A 23526-nucleotide genomic window follows, 5' to 3' on the forward strand; every position below is an offset into this window, starting at 1 on the left:
CCAGCAGAACTTCTCTAGTGTTCTCAGTAGCGTCGTGGTAGTGGTTGAAGACGGACGTTCCTATAGCAGCTCCCACCCCGTATGAAGTGCGAGCAGTGATAAAGTGCCAAAGCAACTGACTCCAGAACACAAAGCAAGACACATTGGGTCAGCATTGACATTTTTGCAACGATACCACGATGAGGGAGAAGAGTTTTTAGATCGGATCATCACAGGGTATGAAACGTAGGTTTCTTACAGGACTCATCATGCTCAAAATGCCGTCTATACCAGCAACGCATCATCGGATTGCTCATGGCGTTAGGCCCATAGACCTGGCACAGCTGAAGATGGATTTCAATCGGTGCTATACCCTGTGCATTCATAACCTTTATCACTGCCCCCACTTCATACGCGGCGGAAATTGGAATAGGAACATTCATATTCAACCACTGCCACTGAGAGCACTAGGGAAATTCTGCTGGCGCATGTGCCATGCTAAGACCTTACTCTCTCACGTGCAAGCCGTTGCTTCGCGTAACACACGGTTTCTTAGCCATAGAACGAATGGGAAATTTATTTTCTGGATGCTCCTAGCACATTTCTAGTAAATATGCAATCAAACTATCCGAGTTAGCAAATGTCTAATATACACACGAAAAACAACGTTTAGCAAATGTCTAATATACACACGAAAAACATAACGTTTAGCAAATGTCTAATATATACACGAAAAACATAACGTTTAGCAAATGTTTAATATACACACGAAAAACATAACGTTTAGCAAATGTTAATATACACATGAAAAACATAGCGTTTAGCAAATGTCTAATATACACACGAAAAACATACCGTCCACAACCCCACGCGTGTAAATCAACTCTGAGATAAGGCTGACAATGGCAGTTGCGCGGGAAAAACGAGTAGTTGTTGTCATCAACGCCCCCTGTCGTTAGTGTCAGCTCATTGCAGGAATCAAGATTAGCCAATCGGAGCGTTAATGCGATTTACCGAAAATGTCCCGTATCATAGCTACTTCAGTTTTGAGAAGTAGCAAGAAAACAATATAGATATCACCATTGTAAATAACAGAATATGATGTCTTTGTCGTTGAATCTATAGAAAAATTAAAGCGATTGTCATGATAACAAAGAAGAAATTATATCCCTATTTTAATAGAAAAACCATCATTATGGTAATGGGTAGGAAATTATATTTTTATTCCTGTCCCTTGATAACTTACCATTCTTCTCCATGTTGGAGAGCAACATGCCCTCCATGGCAGTCTTTGCAGTGCCCACCTGGTCGAGGATCTCATTGGCTGCAGTCTTCTGCTGATTGAGGGGCCTCGCAAGCGGAGACTCCAGGATAGGCTCGATCGGCTGCATTGGCGTCATTAGGTGCATCAACACGCACAACTTTGGGTCATCCACTTCCAGCACGTTCAGGTAGTTCGGCCTCTTCTCCTTCGGCAACTGCCAAAAGACAAGACAACAATACCATTATTGTTGTGCAACGATCAAGTAAACACATTTTAGAAAATATTGTAATCACTCTAGGCCTGGAATCAAGAGATACAAGAATGAGAATTGGCTCTTGTTGGAGTATTTCAACAGAATATTAGAAGACTTAAGGAAAAGCTGCGAATGGAGACGATTGATAAAAGATTGAAGCAGGAGCAGAGAAAGTAGGACAGGCGGTGACGACGTTAGAAGGTGCACGGGACAACCCTCTTGCTGGTATCTCCCGCCCCTAGTATTTTCGGTATACCCCAATACAAGAAATAATTGCCTTTAAAAAATCTCTCTCCCTCCCCTCCTCCCCGAAGAAATTAAACATGACGTCAGCACTGAGAACAGATGACTACTGAAAACATTAAATACAAACGTAAAATTAATATGAACTTGTATCTATGCATGTTTTTTCTGTCGCACTCGAAGGTACTCACAGGTGGATTTAGGTTGCAGCTTGCGTCTATGAGAACATTGGGGCGGAGGACATAATTTTAAAATTATAGTACCGAAGGTACAACGTCGTTAGCTTCCCGCGAAAAGTTGTAGTGACGTTTATGGGGAGTGGCTAGCTTGATTACTCGTGGCTCGCTGAGCGCAGCAGAAGGTTGATGGTGATTGGCTACCCTGTTCCCACACCCGCAGTGACGAGCAGGTCCAAGCGCTGGAAGCCAATGACGTTATATCTTCTGAACTCTAAAAAGGGTACAACTAAGCTGGAGAGTGATAAGAAAGGTAAACTGGGGGAAGGGACAAGTCATACATTTGGAGGTAGAAAGGTAAATTTATAAGGAAAAAGATACATTTGGGGGGTTCGAAATTTTGATTCTGCATAACAAAATACATTGAATTCATACCCTGGGGTCTCGTATACAGAACTTTTATTTGTGTGTGTGTGTGTGTGTGTGGTTGTGTAAGAGTTTAGAATTTTGTTGATACAATTTACTGTTCAAAAAAGTGTATTCTATAGCTTAAAGAGAGAGAGAAAAAACTTGATCAGGTAGTAAAAAAACATCTACTGATTGCGGTATCTGTCATATATAGACGTTCTTAGACATTCTGAATTTACTTCATCTATTGGTTTGCCCCGAAGCAATTTTTTTTGGACTCCAAATTACCTGATTTCCCTCCAAAACATAACTGTGATTTTTAAAAAATGTTTTATTACTATTTGATATTCAACTGATACGAAGAGCCTGTCATATTTTTGCCTGAGCTTTTGTAGGCTATTTTTTATTTATTTATTTATTTATTTATTTATTTAACAATCACCAGATACAGCTCAGAGGCCATTTTGTACTGGATATCCAACAACAACAACAACAATGGAAAGAAGTTGGGAAGGTATCGGCCACGGCATTTGCCTGGTAGGACTAAGGAAAACCCTGGAAAAACCTCAGTCAGGATGGCCGGCAGCGGGAATCGAACCCACGACCTCCCGAATGCGAAGCCAACGCTCTACCACTTGAGTTACTTCGCTATATTAAAATAATTCAGATGTCTCAACAAAGAGCAAATATATAATAGGATATATACTGTAAATTTACATGGGGTTTCCTTGTTTTTAGTAGAAATATAGAAGCGATAATCATATCTGATGCCATACATGGTAATAAGATTTTGGAATCGGGCCTTCTTCCAGAAATTTTTGTTGGGAGGTATCCAGGCTTTGCGGATAGTCCAACACTACAACCCATTACGTGTATGTAGTATTGAACGCTTATTATTCTGCATCCGTAAATATGATAACTAACTGTAAAATATTTCCATCTGTATTTTCAGAACAAAGTGATACAACTAAATTGTTTTAATAAGAGAAAGAGTACAGATGAAATGTAAGATCAAACTTCTATGCTGCATGAATCATTTTGCTGTTAAACAAGTAGAGTTTTATTGACAAAATGTAGAAATGTATATTTAGTTAGGAAGTTTTTTTTTGGGGGGGGGGGGGACGGTCCGAACCCGGTGGACCCCTCGTAGGCGCGCCCCAGTTCGGAATCATATTTCCTGATTTTCATGGCTATTGGGAATAAGAGCAGGAAGTTTCGTCGGCTAATGTTTTTTTCAACATAGCGACCTCTTAGTTTTTTTAAAAAATGTGTTTCTATTTTGTTTCTTTTCTAATATAAAGGTAACCAAGAAAGTTTTGTTGCTTTTTCTGGAGGTCTGTGTTCAGTTGCCCCTTACACCGCGAGTTGAATGGAGATAAGGCGAAGCTCAGTTGTTGGTGTGGCTATATGCAACACACTACCTGGTTGTGGCAGTTCAGTTACACCGTGAACTTGCGTAGGGACCTCCACAGAGCGTCATAAGAGCGTGTATGCTGTACGAATTCTAACTGGGATCCAACGCCGCTGAAGCGGGGCGGAAGATATGCCAGGCTTTTGGTGAGGGTCGGACTACGCTGTCAGTCCAGCGGTGGTTTAACAAGTTTAAGGACGGTGACGAAACACTCAATGTACCAAGTGCCGGAAGACCAACACATGTACAAAATAAAGATATTCAGGCAGCAAGTGAGACGAACAGTGGCCAGACACATAAGGAACTGGGACTACAATTCAATGTGAGTGGAGAAACCATTCGGCAGCACCTCCATCAACTTGGGAGGCACTACAAGTTGGGCCGATGTGTCCCACATGATTTGACCCCGGGCCAGAAGGCAACGCGAGAAAACACAAGTGTTTCTTTGCTGTCTCGTCTGAGAAAGGAGCCATTTCTGGACACGGTGTTGACATGTGATGAGAAGTGGGTCCTATACGAAGCTCTACGGCACCGTCATCATTGATTAGCATCCCATTAACCGGTTCCAAAACAGTCGAAACCAGCACTGCACCAAAAGAAGGTACTCCTATGTTTTTGGTGAACTGCTCATGGCATCGTGCGTCGGAAATTGCTATCAGCTAGTCAGAGCATCAATGCAACTGTGTACTGTCAGCAGTTAAGCCGTGTTCAAGAAAAATCCAAAACTCTAGAGCCAGCACTTCTGAATCAAAAATGGGTCCTCCTCTTTCAGGATAACACTTAACCCCATATGGTTAGGAAGACCCGGGACACCATTCTACGCCTTGGATGGAAAACACTATTGCATCCGCCATACTCTCCGGACACAGTCCGATTATCACCTATTCCATTCCTTGGACAATCGCCTTAGAGGATGCCAGCTCAAATCCCTAGTAGAGGTGCAAAATGCATTTGATACCTTCTTCGCTTCACGGCCAACCGAGTTCTACCGCGATGGAATCCATGGCCTTCCAGAACGTTGTCAGAAGGTCGTCATGTTGATGAGGACTATTTTTTATCTTTTAGGCACATTTCAGGTGGCATATCGATGTTAGAGGGTGGTGGATGAAAAAGCGACAGAACTTTCTTTGTTACCTTTATAATATAGTAAAACTTCCTCCTTAATTTTAAAAAGCGTAATATAAATTAAATTTGAACAAAAAAGTAAGATATTTGCATTTATATTTCTGCACATTGGATTTAAGACATAACGGAAAAAAAGTTGAAACTGTTTGCGTATGTTAAGTAACCAGTTTCTGATCGTTTGTTATCTTTTGTTTCTACTGTGCTGACATCTAGCAGAACCAATTAGAATCTGAATCTAAACTTCGAAGTTTCCTTATGAAAGTTCATGAAAGGTTTTCAGTAAATCAATTTCTCTTTATTTTTCTTTCTTTTTTAAAAATAAAGAAGGCGAAAACTTTTGAATCATATTTTCAACTATTTCTTTCATTTGTTTTCTTTTTCTTTCTCTTGAAAGGAAATGAAAAGCGAGAGTTGGATAATTTCCAAAGTGTTCTTTTCAGTTATTCCCTAGTTATCATTCGTTTCCGACGCGACGTTTCATCTTTTGGATGCCAGAACAGAACAGAAGAAGCCAGGCGTCAGTGTTACCCCTTAAAAAAAAAAAAGGTTTTCTACCTCTGGTTGATAGATGGTGCCACTGAGGAAGCAACTTTTCCACGTGCAATTAATTTTATAGCCTCCGAGTGGAAATCATTATCTCCTCAAGAGAAGTAACGAAGGAGAGAAGCGAATTTAGAGAAATCTTGTGGCATTCTTTTTCTTTATTCTTCATTATTTCATACACACTATTTCGACCTTAAAAGAAGACTAATTTAAAACAAATGATTTATAAGTTTGATAGATGACGTCACTTTTTTTTTTTTTTTTACCTATTTCCCATAGGCACTCCCCAATCCCCATCTAATGATCCTAAAGGGAATACTTAAGGTTGGTTTAAAGGGACAAGTTTTGCCGATAGATGGCACTACAGTCTTCGTATCTTTCTCATGTATTTATTATCTTTCACAAAAATTCACTATTTCTCTTACAAATTTCAACTTACAGACTTCAATTTTTTAGAAAAGGAACTTCATAATCTATCGAAGGCAATAATCATTGCCGATTTTTTATTTAGAATTTTCCTCATTGTTGAAATGACTTGATTGTTCAAATGGATGTCCAGATCTTTAACAATGAATCTGTTTTAACAATGAAGAAAATTCTAAATAAAAAATCTGCACGGATTGTTCCCTTTAATAGGTTGTGAAATTCCTTCTCTAAAAATTTGAAGTCTCTAGGTTGAAATTTATAAAAGAAATTGTAAATTTTCGTGAAAGGTAAAAAAAATACATGGGAGAGATAGGAAGACTGTAGTGACTTCTATCGGCAAAACTTGTCCTTTTACATTAACCTTAATTTCCGGAAGGCGGGTTATCCAGCGACTTTGAACATGCAACCTACCCTGTATATATCAATCAACTTGTGTTCAACTTGTGTCAACTTGTGTAAGCGTTACCGAAATATAGACTAATGTAATATTGTGTGTATAGAAGCGCTGGATTTACCCCACCGCTGGAAAGGTTGGTACTGTGTACAAAAAGTGGGTGCCCATTGTCTATTTTCGGTATCGATACTGTTGCTTATCAAGATGAGTTAGTTCATCTATAGATTTCTTGAGTGCAAGGAAATTACCAACCGTGTAAGACAAGTAACCAATTTAGGTACAGTCGCGAAAGAAACTATTCTTCAGTTGACAAAATTCTTTTCTTAATATCTCAACAATAAATTAATTTATTACAGTACCGATTTTTGGCAAATTATCAAATTATAAGTATCTTATGAATAACAAAGATTCAAATTAATTCATTTATTTCCGAGTTATTGGCAAAAGAAAATTTTTCAACTGTCAAATACTTTATTTTCCGTGTGTACGAGACAGGTTCAGAAAATAAGTGTACTTAGATTTTTGTAGGTTTCAAAAAATATTTAAAACAAAACATATATGGTTGTATCAGTACATATGTTAATTATTTTTCCATGTAGTCGCCATCCCTCTCGATGCACTTAGTGAGACGAGGTATCAGTTTTTTTTTATCTTTGTCAAAGAAGTATGCCGCCACCTCTTTTGCCCAATTCTTCACCTCTACCTTCACTTCCTCGTCAGTTGAAATTTTCCCCCACCTATGTACGTACATCTTCAGGGAGGTGAACAGTTGATAGTCTGAAGGCGTCAGGTAAGGGGATTGCGCAAATCAGTAAAAATCGACGGTCTTCCACTTCTTTGCTCATTGTGCACATCAGTTAGACTGTTTAAACACACTCGTAGATTCATAACTCCTTCGCCATAAACTGATTTGATGTCGTTAAAAACTTCAGACGAAGATTTTTTTCCCTGCACAACGAGATAACGGAAAACGCTGCGAATCTCGCACTTGGCAGCGGATTTTATCGACATCTTTTACGGGAGACGTTACTGAGGCCACAGTTTTGGTCGTACTGACGCGTGATTGGGCTCGCTGCAAAAAGTAGGAGCTAAGCTACGCGGCAGTGTGACTAACACAGCAGTAATAAATTCTCTCTGCCCACAAGGGCCCTAGCAGGGATTCCGCCAGATCCCCCCAATGGGTGGGTGTCACCCCCCTAGACTTCTGCCTTGATCCGAGCCTGAATAGGCAATTTTTCACAATTATTTCATGTTTTGTACGAAGAAGTCCTATTTGAATATAGAACTCTCAAACGATTGAAAGTATAACTTTCTTCAAGGGATTTCTAATGAAACTTCCCTATGAAGAATATAAAATCATTATATTTCCTAATTTGTCAGCTCTAGCAACAAAATATGTGCTTCTTCCAATCGGTACCGCTTCAGTGGAGAGATCATCTTTAACAATGATTAGAATTTTAACTTCAAAACGGTGCCGGCTCACTCCAGAACACGTTAATAATTTGATGAAGGTGTCCTTGGAAGGATCTTGTTCACCTGATGTTTGAAGTGAAAATAAAAGTCTTTAGGCTGATTTTGAAAATTTTATAAGTTGTGCACAGGCCCGTACCCAAGGGGGTCTAGGGGGCCGGACCCCCCTAAAATTTGCACGATAAGCTTGCAAATGAACTATAATATGGTTGGATCGGGCCATCTCTAACTTCTTCCGCCCCCCCCCCTACATCTTTGGGCTGGCTACCGGCCTGGTTGTGCATACGAGAAATGGTTGAGAAGTCCTATACGAGTGGCATCGGTTCAGTTGGACCATGGGTGAATCAAAATAAATGAATTTGCGTTTCAAACAACATTAAAGAACTTGGAACAGTAATTTTAAATCTTCGTAAGACTGCGCCGTGGTTCACAAGTATGCTTGTAAATATATTTCCAATGCCTTTTTTTTTTTCATTAGGAACACATGTTTAGGAACCCGCATAAGACATGTTTAGATTGTAAAGTGGTGTTACAATGTGTGAATATGTGAAGAAGCCTAATGACGGTTCAGAGGAGTTTGTCAAAATATGCATACGGTAGTCATCAAGACTATTAATACATTCGTGAATATATGAAAAAATGAAATGAAATCTTTTAGTTTTACGTCCCACGGTTATGCCGGTTAGGCTAAAGGAGACGGTGATTATGAGAGATGAGTAAAATCGTGGAATGAAGAAAGTGGGAGGAAACGGGAGAACCCCGAGAAAACCCACGAGCACGGTGTTTGTCCACCACAAAGTTCACTTGGCGGGGGCTGGGATCGAACCCAGGACTCCAAACACCAGAGGTGAACGCTCTACCACTGAGCCACCGCGCCCCCCTATTCGTGAATATATGAGTCACATTGGTAAAAAATTACAAAACTACATAGTACAAAATTACATTGGCTATAAAATTAAACGAATTTAGTTACCTACAATGTTGCAATAAAGGGCACACTCATGCCCAAAATTATTGTCGCATGTCTATAAATATATATATTGATGTAGGAATATAATTTGATAACGAATTCGCTCCGTATTTCGTATAATGTTAGTATGTGTATAATTGGCAAAGACATGTATGTGGAAAATTTCATGTCAAAAGAGCAGTAAATAAAAACAATAAAACGAAAATAAAACCTTCTTGTCCATTTAGGAATATTTTGTTTTACTCCTTCTTATTTTCGTATTTATAATTCTTTTCGTATGAAATTTACCACAAATATACATTTCCCGATTGTACACTAGCATCAGTATTAAAAGTACCCTGCAAAATCATTATCAAATTATATTCTTACAAGAAGACAGTTATAGATATGCGGCAATCATTTTGAAGATGAGTGTACAATATCTGCAATTAGCAATAAATGTTCTAGTATATCATGTTGTTGTTTTAGCACTTCAAATATCAGATCAAGTTCGTCTAACCTATCCTAACCAATGACGGATCTCAGTCGCAAAAAAGTTTCTTTTTAGGTAGAGCAAACAGAAATTTAAGGACGAAAAGAGAAATGATAAATTTAAAACATCTGACGTTTATTTATTCATGCATACATTAATCAAGAAAACTATGACGGATTTTAGTTCAACATTAGTCAAGTGAATTAATTCGTTAATACTATAACTTACCTTGATTGTAATGGGTATTTACACGAAATAAAAATAAATAAATAACAAGGATTTTAGGAATGATCCAAAAATGGATAAACAAGTTGTTACCTTGGCCACTAATTAGTTTTTGGACCAGGTGCCACAAAATTTTTGAACGGCTTTTAAATCGAGTTTTCGTTTTCTTTTTTTCTTTTTTTACGTAATAAGCGCATCATATTGAGTTAAGTGACAGTTTTGGTTTGGCTACACTATACGTAGTTCTCCAGACGTCGGGCGTACAAGAACATTTTTGATTGAGTGAAATATATTGGATTTTTAAGATTAGGAGCCACAAAATTTTTGAACAACCCCTAAATCGAGATTTTGTATTTTTTACGGAGTAAGTACATAATACTAAGTGAAGTGATAGTTTGAATTTGGTTACACTATATGTAGTTCTCCAGATATAAGGCCTACAAATTTTTTTTTTGGGGGGGGGGCTGAAATATATTGGATCTTTTGATACAAAAAACAAAATGAAGGCCAATTCAACATTTTCTACTTTGTTGAAATTAGGATTGCAGTGGAAAGGTGTCACTTTTTGTGTTATTGCAGAATTTTAGGATAATACGAGAAAGGTAAAAATAATAGTATAGGTTTTCTAAAAGTCAAGCACCCACACCCCTCTTAAATTTTTGAACACCCCCCGATTTTGAAATCCTGGCGGAAACCCTGGGTTCTAGTACACTTATTTTGTGGACGTGCCTCGTATCTTGAAATGAAACGAAAGCTGTCAGTTCAACGTCCCACGCTTATGCCCTTAAGGCTAAAGGAGACAATTGATTAAGGCAAGTGAATGATTATGAAATAATTGATAGAATGGGAATGTGGGAGGAAACAGGAGATCAACGAGAAAAGACACGGACACGATGTTGTTAAGCACAAACGTACTTTGGCGGGAATCGAACCAGGGGCCCTTCACACCAGAGGTAAGCGCTTTATCACTGAGCCACTATGCCCCCCCCTCAATTTGGGTATCGATCACTGTTATTCGTGAAAACGAGTTGAGTATACACGTAAACGATCACTGGATATACGCCATCCCTGGAAACTAATCTCACACAGTGGTTTTCACAGTGGCTCAGTGTAGAGCGCTGGCCCCCTGGTTCGATCTTTGGCCAAGTAAGTTTGTGGTGAATAACATCGTGTCCGTAGGTTTTCTCAGGATATTTCCATTTCCTCTCACATTTTCATTCCACCAATTATTCCATCATCATTCACAGTGGCGTATTTAGGGGGAGCTTCCGGGCTTAAGCCTCAACCCCCGAAATCGTACTTAATATAGTAAAGTATATTAAATACTTGCAGAATTTTCACATTTTCAGTTAAAGCGCCCCCCCCCAAAGTTAGCAAAGCCCCCCTCGAAACAAAATCGTAAATACGCCACTAATCATTCACTTTTCTTATCATCCGTCTCCCTTAGCCTAAAAGGTACATTAGTGAAACATTAATTTAATTATTTTCCCACCCTCAAAATTTTCTGAAAACTACTACTATCTACAGAAATTGTTATTATTTGTTGAAGTTTAACCTCTGTTGTAAGCGACAAGGCTATATAATACGTGGGCATACAATTTAACGCGGAATCCGAATCACCGCAACGAGTTCAAATTTCAATGCTGTCCCACCGGGAATCGAACACAGGCGCGCGTGCAAGCCACTAGACAAGTGGGGACTTCTTTGTGTATAGAGAAGGCGTAACCTTCTAAATTTCCTTTAAACTTGTCTTCAATATACAACTTTCTTGTCCCACAGAACCCATTCGTCCTAAACCAGTTCAATTAATAGCATTTTACTCTCTTTAGAAGGGTACCCACGGGGTCCTCCGAATCCGGACGTCCCCAAAATTTCCTAGCTTAACATACATTTGCACATTTTCTCAAAAAAAAAAAAAAGAAATGAAATCTTTTAGTTTTACGTCCCACGGTTATGCCGGTTAGGCTAAAGCAGACGGTGATTATGAGTAATGAATGAAATGGTGGAATGAAGAAAGTGGGAGGAAACGGGAGAACCCCGAGGAAACCCACGCACACGGCACATTTTCTCAATAAAACTATACTTGCTTAACAAGGAAATGATCGACGCAGTTTGAAAATTTGATTTCTCACTTCATGCGTACTCTGTTTCTTATAATAGCGTAGTCACTAACGCTTTCCCCTTCGGTTTGAGCCGTCCCTGGTACGATTCACGGTGGGGCAATCGGTCAAAAAGGCAAATGCCGGGGTGGTACCTAACTATAGGTCCCAGGCAGCTTCCTTCCTTCCCTTTCCCCTGATAGTGTGCACACCGATGGACGTCATTACTCAAACATGACGGGCTAAATGGCCATAGATGCCGAAAGCCCAGAAATCTGATTCCTAATCCTAATCCTAGTGACGGGCTAACATGGCCATAGATGCCGAAAGCTCAGAAATCTAATCCCTAATTCTAATCCTAGTGATGGGCTAACATGGCCGTAGATGCCGAAAGCCCAGAAATCTAATTCCTAATCCTAATCCTTGTGACGGGCTAACATGGCCATAGGTGCCGAAAGCCCAGAAATCTAATTCCTAATCCTAATCCTTGTGACGGGCTAACATGGCCATAGATGCCGAAAGCCCAGAAATCTAATTCCTAATCCTAATCCTAGTGACGGGCTAACATGGCCATAGATGCCGAAAGTCCAGAAATCTAATTCCTAAATCTTTCCCTTATAGAAACAATCTACTTCTATCATTTTTTTCTGAAAACTTAGGTAGAAGTATTTTACAATTACTTATCGTCTTTTCGGTTGCAAAATAATTCCCATTCAATACTATATAGACCTTATGGCTTATAGTATTGGAATTCCCCAAAAGTTTGGATCCCTCCCAACTAAAGTTTCAGAGTGCTCGCCTGACTCCGTGATGTAGTATTTCCATGTCAGTAGTAGAAAAATGATCGATCTGGGCCATATGAGCTCATACTAGAACAACTCACAAGCCCCTGGGAAATTGACCACCGTGCACCGTGAGCCCACGGTCTTTTACGACCTCAAATTTAGGGGTGAATTTAATCCCTTTTATGAGCACTTTTAAGGGGGTGTATTCGTTCTCTTTTATGACCACGTTTAAGGGGTGAACTCGTTCCCTTTTACGAGCCCCCCCTGGGAATTGACCACCATACAACGTGAGCCCATGGTCTTTTACAACCTCCATTTTAGGGGTGAACTCGTTCTCTTTTACGACCTCCATTTTAGGGGGTGTACTCGTTCCCTTTTATGAGCATATTTTTCAACCCCTACGAACACATAACAGAACAAGGGTATACTCGTTCCCTTTTCCAACCCCTATTCTGAACATAGCAGAGAATAGGGGTGTATTCGTTTTGGATTCCATCCTTATTTGAACATAGCAGAGAATAGAAGTGTACTCGTTTCCAACCCCTATTTTAACATAGCAGAAATTACACTGAGACTACGTAACACACAACATCCTCCATTTTAGGGGTGTATTCGTTTTCAACCCCTATTTTAACATAGCAGAAAGTACACTGAGACTATGAACAGATAATACATAAGAATACGTAACATAGCAAGGGTGTATATATTTTCCAACCCCTATTTTAACATAGCAGATAGCACAGCTAATAAAAGAGCATGGTTTCTTTTTCAACCCTTATTTCAACATAGCAGGCCTCCATTTTCAGGGTGAACTCGTTCTCTTTTTCAACCCTTATTTTAACATAGCAGAAATTACATAGCACAGCTAATAAAAGAACATGGTTTATTTCAGAAATTACACTGACACTACGTAACACACAACAACCTCCAGGGGTGTATTCATTCTCCAACCCTTACGAACACACAGAAGATTAGATAATACACGTAACATTTCAAGGATGAACTCGCTTCCAACCCCTATTTTAACAGAGCAGATAATAAACACAACATCCTCCATTTTAGGGGTGTATTTGTTCTCTTTTACGACCACTTTTTAAGGGGGTGAACTCGTTCCCTTTTACGAGCACTTTTCCAACCCCTATGTTAATTACGAACAGATAGAAGAGCACATAAAACTACGTAACATACTCGTTCCCTTTTCCAACCCCTATTTTAACATAGCAGAAATTACACTGAAACTATGAACACACAGCAGACCAGAGAATACGTAAGATTAGGGGTGTACTCGTTTTTCAACCCTTATTTTAACATAGCAGAGAATAGAAGTGTACTCGTTTCCAACCCAACATTATTTTCTTTTACGGGGGTAGGAACACCCCCAACCCTCCTCCTTTCTCATCCAGGGCTTGGGACCGGCAATGGCGGAGTTTAAAAAAAATAACATCATCATACTCTCATAAATGAAAAAAGCATAATATCATTAGCATCAATAGTAGTTAGTGAGAATTTGTTTAAAAAATCTTGCATCGAATACCCAGATGCACGACATGCTATATATAGGAAACAGTAATGTCCACAAAATTGAGATAAATCACCTTGAATACGTCTATTATTCCATGTATAATACAGACAGTTTCGTTTTAAAAACCTTATATGATGTATATAGGGAGGTATACCATAGCTATCGAAATACTCTCCCACACACATATTAGATATATAAACAGCAACCCAATGTTCACCAGGCTTATCACTAGAATCAGTGTTTATAATTATGGCGGCTGGAAATGTATGAATAAACAAAGGTAACTCATCAGCAGCATACACACCAATAAAATGATCTTTAGGCAAATTTTGTTGTAATGCTTCATAAAGCTCAATTGTATTTAACATTTTCTTTCTTTAATTAATATATATTTTTCTCTGGAAATCAATTTCTAATTCTGAAGAGAATTCACCATAAATAATTGTTGTTACAGGAGATGGCAGTGCTTCTTTAAAATGAACCTCTAAACGTACACTTCCTTGCCGTTGTGGACTAGTATGAAATGCTGCACTTGCGCTTGAATCAGGAGTTAAATCAAACACCAGTAGAGTATAACCATTAGGATATTCAGCGAGTGAAATATTATTACCTTGATTAGAATAATAAATACCGGAACCTGTAAATAACGTAGAATATGCTTGTACATATAGCTTATTATCAAAATCTGGTTGTAAAGGTTTGAAGGGCATTGTATTTCCATCAACATACAATGTAAAAAATGACATACTAAAATGTTGAAAATTGAATGGGTTTGTTTGATAAGTACCATTGAAAGCAGCATTAGAAACAAAACCAATAATAATACGTTTAGGCACTATGCCTGAAAACAGATCTGGAAGTGTACTATCCATAATTCCTTGTGGCAGAGTTTCTGTCTTCACCTGCACTTTTGTTATAGGATATTTTATTCTAAATTTAGGATTTTGTAATACTTTATTTTGTGCTATTTTAACTGCTGGTGATACATCAACCTTTTTCACAAGCAATGTTGCATCTGTAATTACAACTTTTCCATCAGCATCTGCGTCACCCATTAGACAAAATGTAGGTTTAGCTGGAATTAGTTTAATACGCAATTGTACACCATTCAGTAAAAATTTCTCCTGATTGAAAATATCAGCATGAATATAACCCAATAATTCAAATGACTGACTTAAAGTAGTGAGAAGAAAACGTTGTTTAAATCCTACATTAGCATCGGCCACACTGTCCATATGCCCTGCAGTATCTTTAAACCACATTGATGTTTGAAGATGCGTTGTTTTAGCTTCAGCATTATAATTTAGTAGTTTTTCAATACGATCGATATGGATATGTATGTGAAGAGTAGGAAATAAGTTGATTATTTAAATATAATTGCACTTCACTGAACATTGCATTGAGAAAATCATTTACAGGGCCGATTTTCTTATCGGCAGAAGTTAAATTAGAACCATCTGATTTAGTAATTTTACCTTTAACATATAACATTGTGTGCGGTAAGTCAATATAGTCATCCCCATGACCGGGGACTACAAATTCTATTGGTGCATTATCAGCTACTGAAGCCACAGGTTTATATGGAACTATTTTATTACCTATAATACTGGTTTGAGTGGGTAAACCAGCAAATAAATCTAATTCTGATTTCATACACTCACACTGCATTTTCGTCTTTTTTCTTACTATTAATATTCACACATGGTAAAATTTACAATACCATATTACGTCTACGAAAATGTAATTTTACACATACACTGCCATATTGGAAAGGAAGTGGATTACCTGTACTATCTCTTAAATCAATAATAATTTGATCAAATTGTTTACGTTGCACAGTGACATAATGAGGATTATCAAAAATATGTACATTATTAATACCATGCTCTGTAATATTTGTATTTATAATACGTAACAATGGAGCTACGGTGTCACCCACCATTTGTGGTTCTACAATATCACTGTAAATATACATAAGTGTAGGTAGCGCTTTTTGTAAATCAGGTGGATAACGAGCATGATGCACAACTGCAATATCTTCTTGTTGAATATGATCAAAGCCTAGTATTCTGGCTAGTTCAGGAGATAGGCGTACTTCTATATGTTTCTCTTGATCTTTTATTACTCTATTAACCTCAATTCGTTTCACTGATGCTTTGACTTTTAATTGTAAATTTAATATATCATTTATGATTAATTTGAGATAGAATATCATCAACATGATAATAGTGGCCTGGTAAGATTTGAGTTATGTTCCAGTTTTTTGTATTCATGAGACGATAATAAATATTATTTGTATATTTGGAAACATTCTGAAATGAACTTGTATAATGCACTTCAACAACAGCCGTTTCCCACACTCCCTTCTCCAGTACAATAGGTTGATATAATTTAGTAGTATAACAAGCAAGAGTATTTTGAGGAAAATATTCCACAGAACTATTGCTAGGAAGTGTGAGATAAAAACTATCACTTTGCTCCATAATTAATCAATCAAAAATATCTTTGGATCTTTTTATCCGTTTCACACCATCACCAGCACCACTAAAATGAACTTTCTTTCTTTTTCTTCTTCCAGATCCTTCCAACACTTGATTTAATTTATTTTGAGCTTTATTTTTTAAATTTGTTTTAGCTTCTTGCCATCGATCATGCAAAGACTCTTCAATAGGTCTATTATTATCTAGCACATCTCCTGCTACATTAATTCCTGTACGTATCAATTCTTTACCAACAGTTTTTGCACCTTGTTTTAATAAAGGAAATACAGTACGAAATAAACCTCCTAGAAAACTGCCAATGTCATAACCTTCTTGATATGCTGTACCTCTATACACGTTATAATTACCTCCTGCTTGATATATGTAATAATTGAGGTAGGGCTCATTCATCTTTCTTTCTTTCTATATACTTAAAATATCAATAGATTACAATAGAATATTATTATTATTGCTTATAAGTACACCATTTGCGTTTACGGGGTGGAGGACCATCTTCTTCGTCCGCTTCGTCTTCTGTTAGTTTTCTAATATAATCTATTCGTTGAGGATTACCAATGTACTCTAAGGGTATATTGGCTTTTGCTAATAATGTAGCAAAAGGTTTCCAGCCAGCAACTGAAATATTTTTCTTACGACATCTAACAAAATCGGATATCAAATCCACTATATTTGCACCTGGAATTAATTTATTATTAATATTCACATTTCCATTATCGTCCCATTGAATATTTGGATTTTGTTTCAATTTACGTAATAAAGGTCTCGCTTTACGTTTACAAATTTCAGGGAGAGTAGATATTATTTCATCATCCTCCTCTTCCTCCTCCTCGTCCTCTTGTTCTTCTTCCTCCATAGTAGTAGTTGCTGTTGTTGTAACTGCTGCCGGTTTTTGAATTATATTTAAATATTTTTGTAAGACTTCTCTATATCTTGTCCATTTTTCTTCTGCATTTAAACTTTTATTATTTAAAATTTCTTTCATTTCATCATCAAGATTAGATATCGTTTGATAATGATGTAATTTTTCTGGTGCGATTAAAATAAGTTTTTGTGCGTTTTGCATAATTATTTAATTAAACTAGATAGTATACCTCCAATAATAGGTGCAAGCAAAGCAGTAAGAAAACCACCTTTTTGTATAATTATTCGTTTTTTCTTTTGTTTTAATGACGGACCTTTTTTCACCAAATATCTCAGTTCCTTTTTATATTTTTTTAGCTTATTTATCTCTGTTTTATTTAATGGAACATTTCCCTGTAATACGTTATAGGAACATTCACAAATAGAGCGAATTAAATCAGGATCTGCATTTTGTAAAATTGCCTTACGTGCTTTCGGTTTTGACTTTGCTAAAAGTTTTAACAAATGTGCATTTTCCTTACTAATCATTTTTTTACGGCTATTAAAGCACAAATAGTTGTTAGAATATAAACCATATTACAATTATTATTTTTTACAGGTACATAAACATAATTAAAAGAATCTGTTGGAAAGATATTTGTTCGAACTCGCTGCTCATCAGGAGTATTTTGTTTTAAATCAAAGAGTAAATAACCATGTGCAATTCGAGTTGCATCTTGATATGCTTCTTGAATAAATTTTGTATTACCTGGATACAATTGTCGTGCGAGATAATTAATTTGAGCTTGGTCTCTAGGATTTTTAAAACAAACAATATAATGACAATTTAACGAAATATCCCGCATTCCTTTTTGTTGATGGAAAATATTCTGTGTTATAAGTATTACACTTATATTTCTATGATGGCTACCCTTAGTAAATATATCTACAATCCGATGGTCACACTCACGCATTAAATCATCTATAATGACAAGATGTGGACCCTCATGTGCTTGAAATTCATTATTTTGAGGTAAACCTTCTTTAAACGTAGTTTGAAAGAGTATCATACAACGGTTGCCATTCACCATAACACCATACAATATTTTTAAATAACTTACTATAATGGTCAAGAAATGTTTTAACAAAATATGATTTTCCACAACCTGTAGGACCTGCTACCATACATGTAAAAGGAATTTTCCATTCCATTGCTATAATTTAAAATACTTGTGACTACATGCTTCACCTATAAATTCTTGACTTCTCTTTTTTTACAATATAGTATGTTTTAAATCGATCCAAGAATTTTCACTTTTTGGCAGACCTAACCATTTCACATAGGCCTTATTATTTTTCTTTCGCAACACTTTTTCAATTAAATATGTTTTTGGAAATTTCGTTAATTGTAATTCGTGTCCGTAAAATCTTCCTTCAATAGGTTTATTATTTGAGTCTACTAAGTGATATGTCGGAGGATTAGTGAAGAAAACTAGCAATTCGAAAAATTTCTGTACTCCAATTGCGTGTAAAACCTCTATCAAAACCAGGACGCTTAAGTTTACTAATTCTTACATATTCACCTATCTTAAATTTACTTTTTCTTTTTATCACAGAAAACTTTTTGCAATAGATGTTTGTCAATAGATGTTTTTCATTTTCTTTTTTAATAGCGTCGATAGGTTTCATTTTAATAGTGGAATGAATAGTATTATTATAATTATGTAGTAATTCCGGCAGAATGCCAATCCATTTATAATTTCCCTGCAGTGTAAATTTTCTCCACATTAAATTACGTAATGATCTATTAAATCTTTCAATAATACTTGCTTTCACATCACTGTACGTGGAATAATGTTTAATGTTATTTTGGTTCATCGCCTTCTGAAACTCTGAGTTATAAAATTCTCGACCCCTGTCAGTTTGTAAAAATTTAGGGCTTTTGTTTGCTTTTCTCAGTACTGTTATAAATGCTTGTGTAATTTCTTTCCCAGTTTTATTTTTCACAGGAATAGCCCAAGCATATTTAGAGAATGTATCTATCACAGTTAATAAATATTTGTAATTTCGATTAATTTTTGCTAGACCTTTCAATTTTCCACTATTCATTTCAACTAAATCAGCTTGCCATAAATCATGAATCCCTTTCGTTATAACGGGTATTCGAGGATAGTTTCATCTTGCACTTTTATGTAATTCTGCAACTATTTGTTCTCGAACTGATTGTGACATATTTTTTTAATACTAATATATCCAAAAAAAAATTATATCGTATTTACAATATACAAATCGTACATTTTATATCTTTATTATTATAATACCCCCAAGGAACAGTGTGTATATTACAATTTAAAATTTTTCTTTTGTCATCATACGGATCTAACGCTAATTTTGTCACCTGATTTGTTGTTAAATTATGGTATTTATTTTTATTTCAAATTGTGTTTTATAGATCGTTTCGTTTTTAAATATACATGATTTATAATCATTAAACGTAATTTGTTCTTTAACTATATTTTTCTTGATCCCTTTACATTTTTTCAATTCTTTATTTTCACCAGTTTTTATAGCATAATTTTTTGCTCGTAACCCAACATATTCAATCATAGGAACTCCACCTAATTCGTCTTTCATTTTACCCAAAACGTGTTTATTTTGTGTGCTATATAAAGAATTATTTTCAGGATAATTTGAGGTGTCAAAATACTCATTCATATCTTTTATATCGTTATAAATATTGTTAGTTTTAATTTGGTAAATGAAAGAATCAGTATCCATATATACAATTCTAATTTTATCTCCATATCGCGGTTTCATTATATTATAATGGAAGTTATATATGGCTAATTTTGATAATTCTAAAACTGTCGCTCCTACGTAAATTGGTTTATTCAGAGTTACCGATTTTTTTACCATATGAAACAATGCCAAATTTTCAGCCAATTTTACCCAATTTTGAAACTGATTTTGCGCTACTAATTTTTTACACTTTTTTTCATTGTTAATTAATTTTATATCAATTCGTTTTCGTACATTCTCCATTGTCTTTCCGTATACAGAATTATTTAATAACTTATAGAAATCTTTTTCAAATTCAATTGTAGCATGTGCACGGCGTTGAGTATTTTCTTGAATATAAGATGCAAGCCATTTAGATTGACGAAACCATAATATTTTATGTACTTTTACCAATATTAAACCTTGTTTTAGATAAAATTGTAATACTCTATAATGCAAGATATAATTCGATTTCGATTTAAGTGTCAATAGTAATTTTGAATATTTACCATTCGGTGGAACTTCATTAGTTGGAGCACACAGAATATCAGAATGGTATTCATGTAAATAAGTTGGATACTCTAAATCCACTTCTAGAAAAAATCCCCATTCACTATCCGTGGGCCAATTGATAATTTTATGTTTGTCTTGCCAATTGTCAATTTTATCCTCCCACCGAAAACCACCATATGGTAAATAGTCAATCATTGATAGTCCGTACAGATTGTTCATGTCAATATACAGTAAATAAGATTTTTCTTTTTCCGCATCAAAATCATGTACGTAAGGATTATTAGCTTTGGCATATCTTAACACAGCTTGAGTAATACCTCCGCGAATCGATTTTCTACAAACATATACATATTGATATCTGATAAAAGTTCAAGTTCAATTTTTGTTCTATATAACATGGCTTGCCATGCCAACCCAGGTGCAGTAAAACAATTAATCGGATCAATACAAAAAGCATTTAAACATGTCTTTCTAAAATTCTCCAACACATCTGCTGTGAGAAGTACATCACATTTTAAATATAGATCGTGGTAGTCCCCTAAATTTTCACATTTAAACACACGCCAAATCAGTTTTGCATATTGATAATCAGTCTCGGAAATTTGTGTTCCATTCAATTTGCTACTAAACGCCTCTCTTTCAGGAAATTCAGTTTCTTTAAATGTATCTAAATTTGTTATATATTCATAAAAATAAATCTCCTTACGGAGAATTAAAGGAAACTTTTCATCAGAAAAATATTGCTTTGTATAGACAAATTGCTCAGGTTTTAATTTTGACACCAAATTTTCGAGACTATACGGTAGGAATTTAAATAAGTCTACAAAACGTAACTCGATAGGTCTACCATTAAAATTAAAGTGCTTAGAGAATGTTATGTATTTCTCAGTGCTTTCAGCAATTACAAAAATATTTCCAGGGGTGCAACCTAATTCTTTCACAAATAAATGTGCATCATACCCAGACAAATTATGGAAGAAGACAGGGATAAAATTACTTTGACGCTTAATTTGTAAATTACACTTGTTGCACACCGTGGCAATAAATTGACCAGTTAAATGGTTATGATGTTTAACTTTTCTATTGTTACTCGTATATTTACTATCACAAACTGAGCATTCAGTGGATAGGTTAAACTCCTGTAACTGAGAACTATTTAATGGTATTAATGTTTTTTCTTGATCTAATATGTTTATGATTTTTCTTAATTCATTCTCCATAGCAAACATAAACTTCATCGATACATTTTCTCCCCGATAAATAACTAAATCTGATTTCATATAGTTGTTACTCCAACATACAATATAACCAAAACTGCATGGTATATGTTGGTGAATTTGTATTGTATGAGATCCACTTTGTTTATATATAGGTTTTAATAAACTTTCCATATCTGCAATTATTATCACATCATTCTGTAATAACAATTTCAATTTTCGAAATTTTAAAACTTCTCCTTGTTTCGGCATGTTAATTTTGGTTGGAGTGTGTTCTTTACATAGTTTGTCATGTTCATCTAATTTTGATTTGTTATAAAAAGATATTAAACATCGTCTACAAATAAATGTTTGATGACTACCTAACTGATGTCTGACTAAACCATTTAAATTTGTAATTAAACAATAATGAGAGTTTAAATATAATAAATCAATATGTTTCAATACACCTGTATTTTCGCTTATACGTAACGGAAAAATAGTTTCATGATCATAGTTAATGCCATATATATTAATGGAAATTTGTTCCTTAGGAAATACAGAATTATACATATGTTCAAATTTGCTTATGTGTTCTATTTCAACGGGAAATTGTATATTGGTTTTTTCAAATAATGGTAATAAAGTATTAATATATTGTATGTAATTATTCACACGATGTGGATGTTCTTTTGTGGGATGCAACGCAGCTAGAATGCAGTACATAAAACATCTATTATCGTTATTTTCAATATTTATAACACATTTTGTGGATAAAATCCATTGAGGTAATTTTACATAAGTTTTCTCTTTATGACTCTTCAATAACGCATTAAGATTTTTTATTAAACAATAATGAGTGTTGCAATTTTCTTCACAATACAGTAAATCTATACGTTTATCTACACATGTGTTTTCGCTTATACGTAACGGGAAAATAGTTTCATGATCATAATTAACGCCATATATATTAACGGAAATTTGTTCCTTAGGAAATACAGAATTATACATATGTTCAAATTTGCTTATGTGTTCTACTTCGACAGGGAATTTTATATTGTTTTTTTCAAATAACGGTAATAAAGTATTAATATATTGTATGTAATTATTCACACGATTTGGATTATCTTTTGTGGGATGCAATGCAGCTAGAATACTATACATAAAACTTCTATTATCGTTATTTTGAATATTTAAAACACATTTCTTTTTGGATAAAATCCATTGAGGCAATTTTACATAAGTTTTCTCTTTATGACTCTTCAATAACGCATTGATATTTTTTATTAAACAATAATGAGTGTTGCAATTTTCTTCACAATACGTAAATCTATACGTTTATCTACACATGTGTTTTCGCTTATACGTAACGGGAAAATAGTTTCATGATCATAATTAATGCCATATATATTAATGGAAATTTGTTCCTTAGGAAATACAGAATTATACATATATTCAAATTTGCTTATGTGTTCTACTTCGACAGGGAATTTTATATTTTTTTTTAAATAATGGTAATAAAGTATTAATATATTGTATGTAATTATTTACACGATGTGGATTATCTTTTGCGGGATGCAACGCAGCTAGAATACTATACATAAAACATCTATTATCATTATTTTGAATATTTAAAACACATTTTGTAGATAAAATCCATTGAGGTAATTTTATAAAAGAAGAAGCGGAAAGAGGATCATATTTACTGATTTTAATTTCTAAGTGATGGTTTGGTTCAGAACATAAAGACCACCTTCATTTCTTAATTGCTCTATTTTCTTGTTCAACTAAAATTTTATTAAATAGTTTTTCTATTATAGAATTCACATCTGTACTCGGCAAAATAATTTCGTTACCACTATTTACAAAGAATCGACATGTTTCTAAATCTACTGGTTTTACAAAAGTTGTAGCCAAAGAAAAATTTACTTTA

The 23526-nt window shown here is 35.3% G+C and overlaps 1 protein-coding gene across 5 annotated transcripts in view; it reads right to left on the reverse strand.

Annotated features, from left to right (window-relative positions):
• Window positions 1-23526, reverse strand: part of LOC145681283 (uncharacterized) — a 257534-nt gene that overhangs the window by 59628 nt on the left and 174380 nt on the right. For all 5 annotated transcript variants that reach the window (XM_081752911.1, XM_081752909.1, XM_081752910.1 and 2 more), the window contains one exon: window positions 1226-1457. In XM_081752911.1, the coding sequence (XP_081609037.1) occupies window positions 1226-1457 (232 nt within the window). The remainder of the gene's footprint in view (window positions 1-1225; window positions 1458-23526) is intronic.

This window comes from Thermobia domestica, chromosome 3 (genome assembly GCF_964235325.1).
Source record: "Thermobia domestica chromosome 3, izTheDome1.hap1.1, whole genome shotgun sequence".
In the NCBI taxonomy this organism is placed as follows: Eukaryota; Metazoa; Arthropoda; class Insecta; order Zygentoma; family Lepismatidae; genus Thermobia; species Thermobia domestica.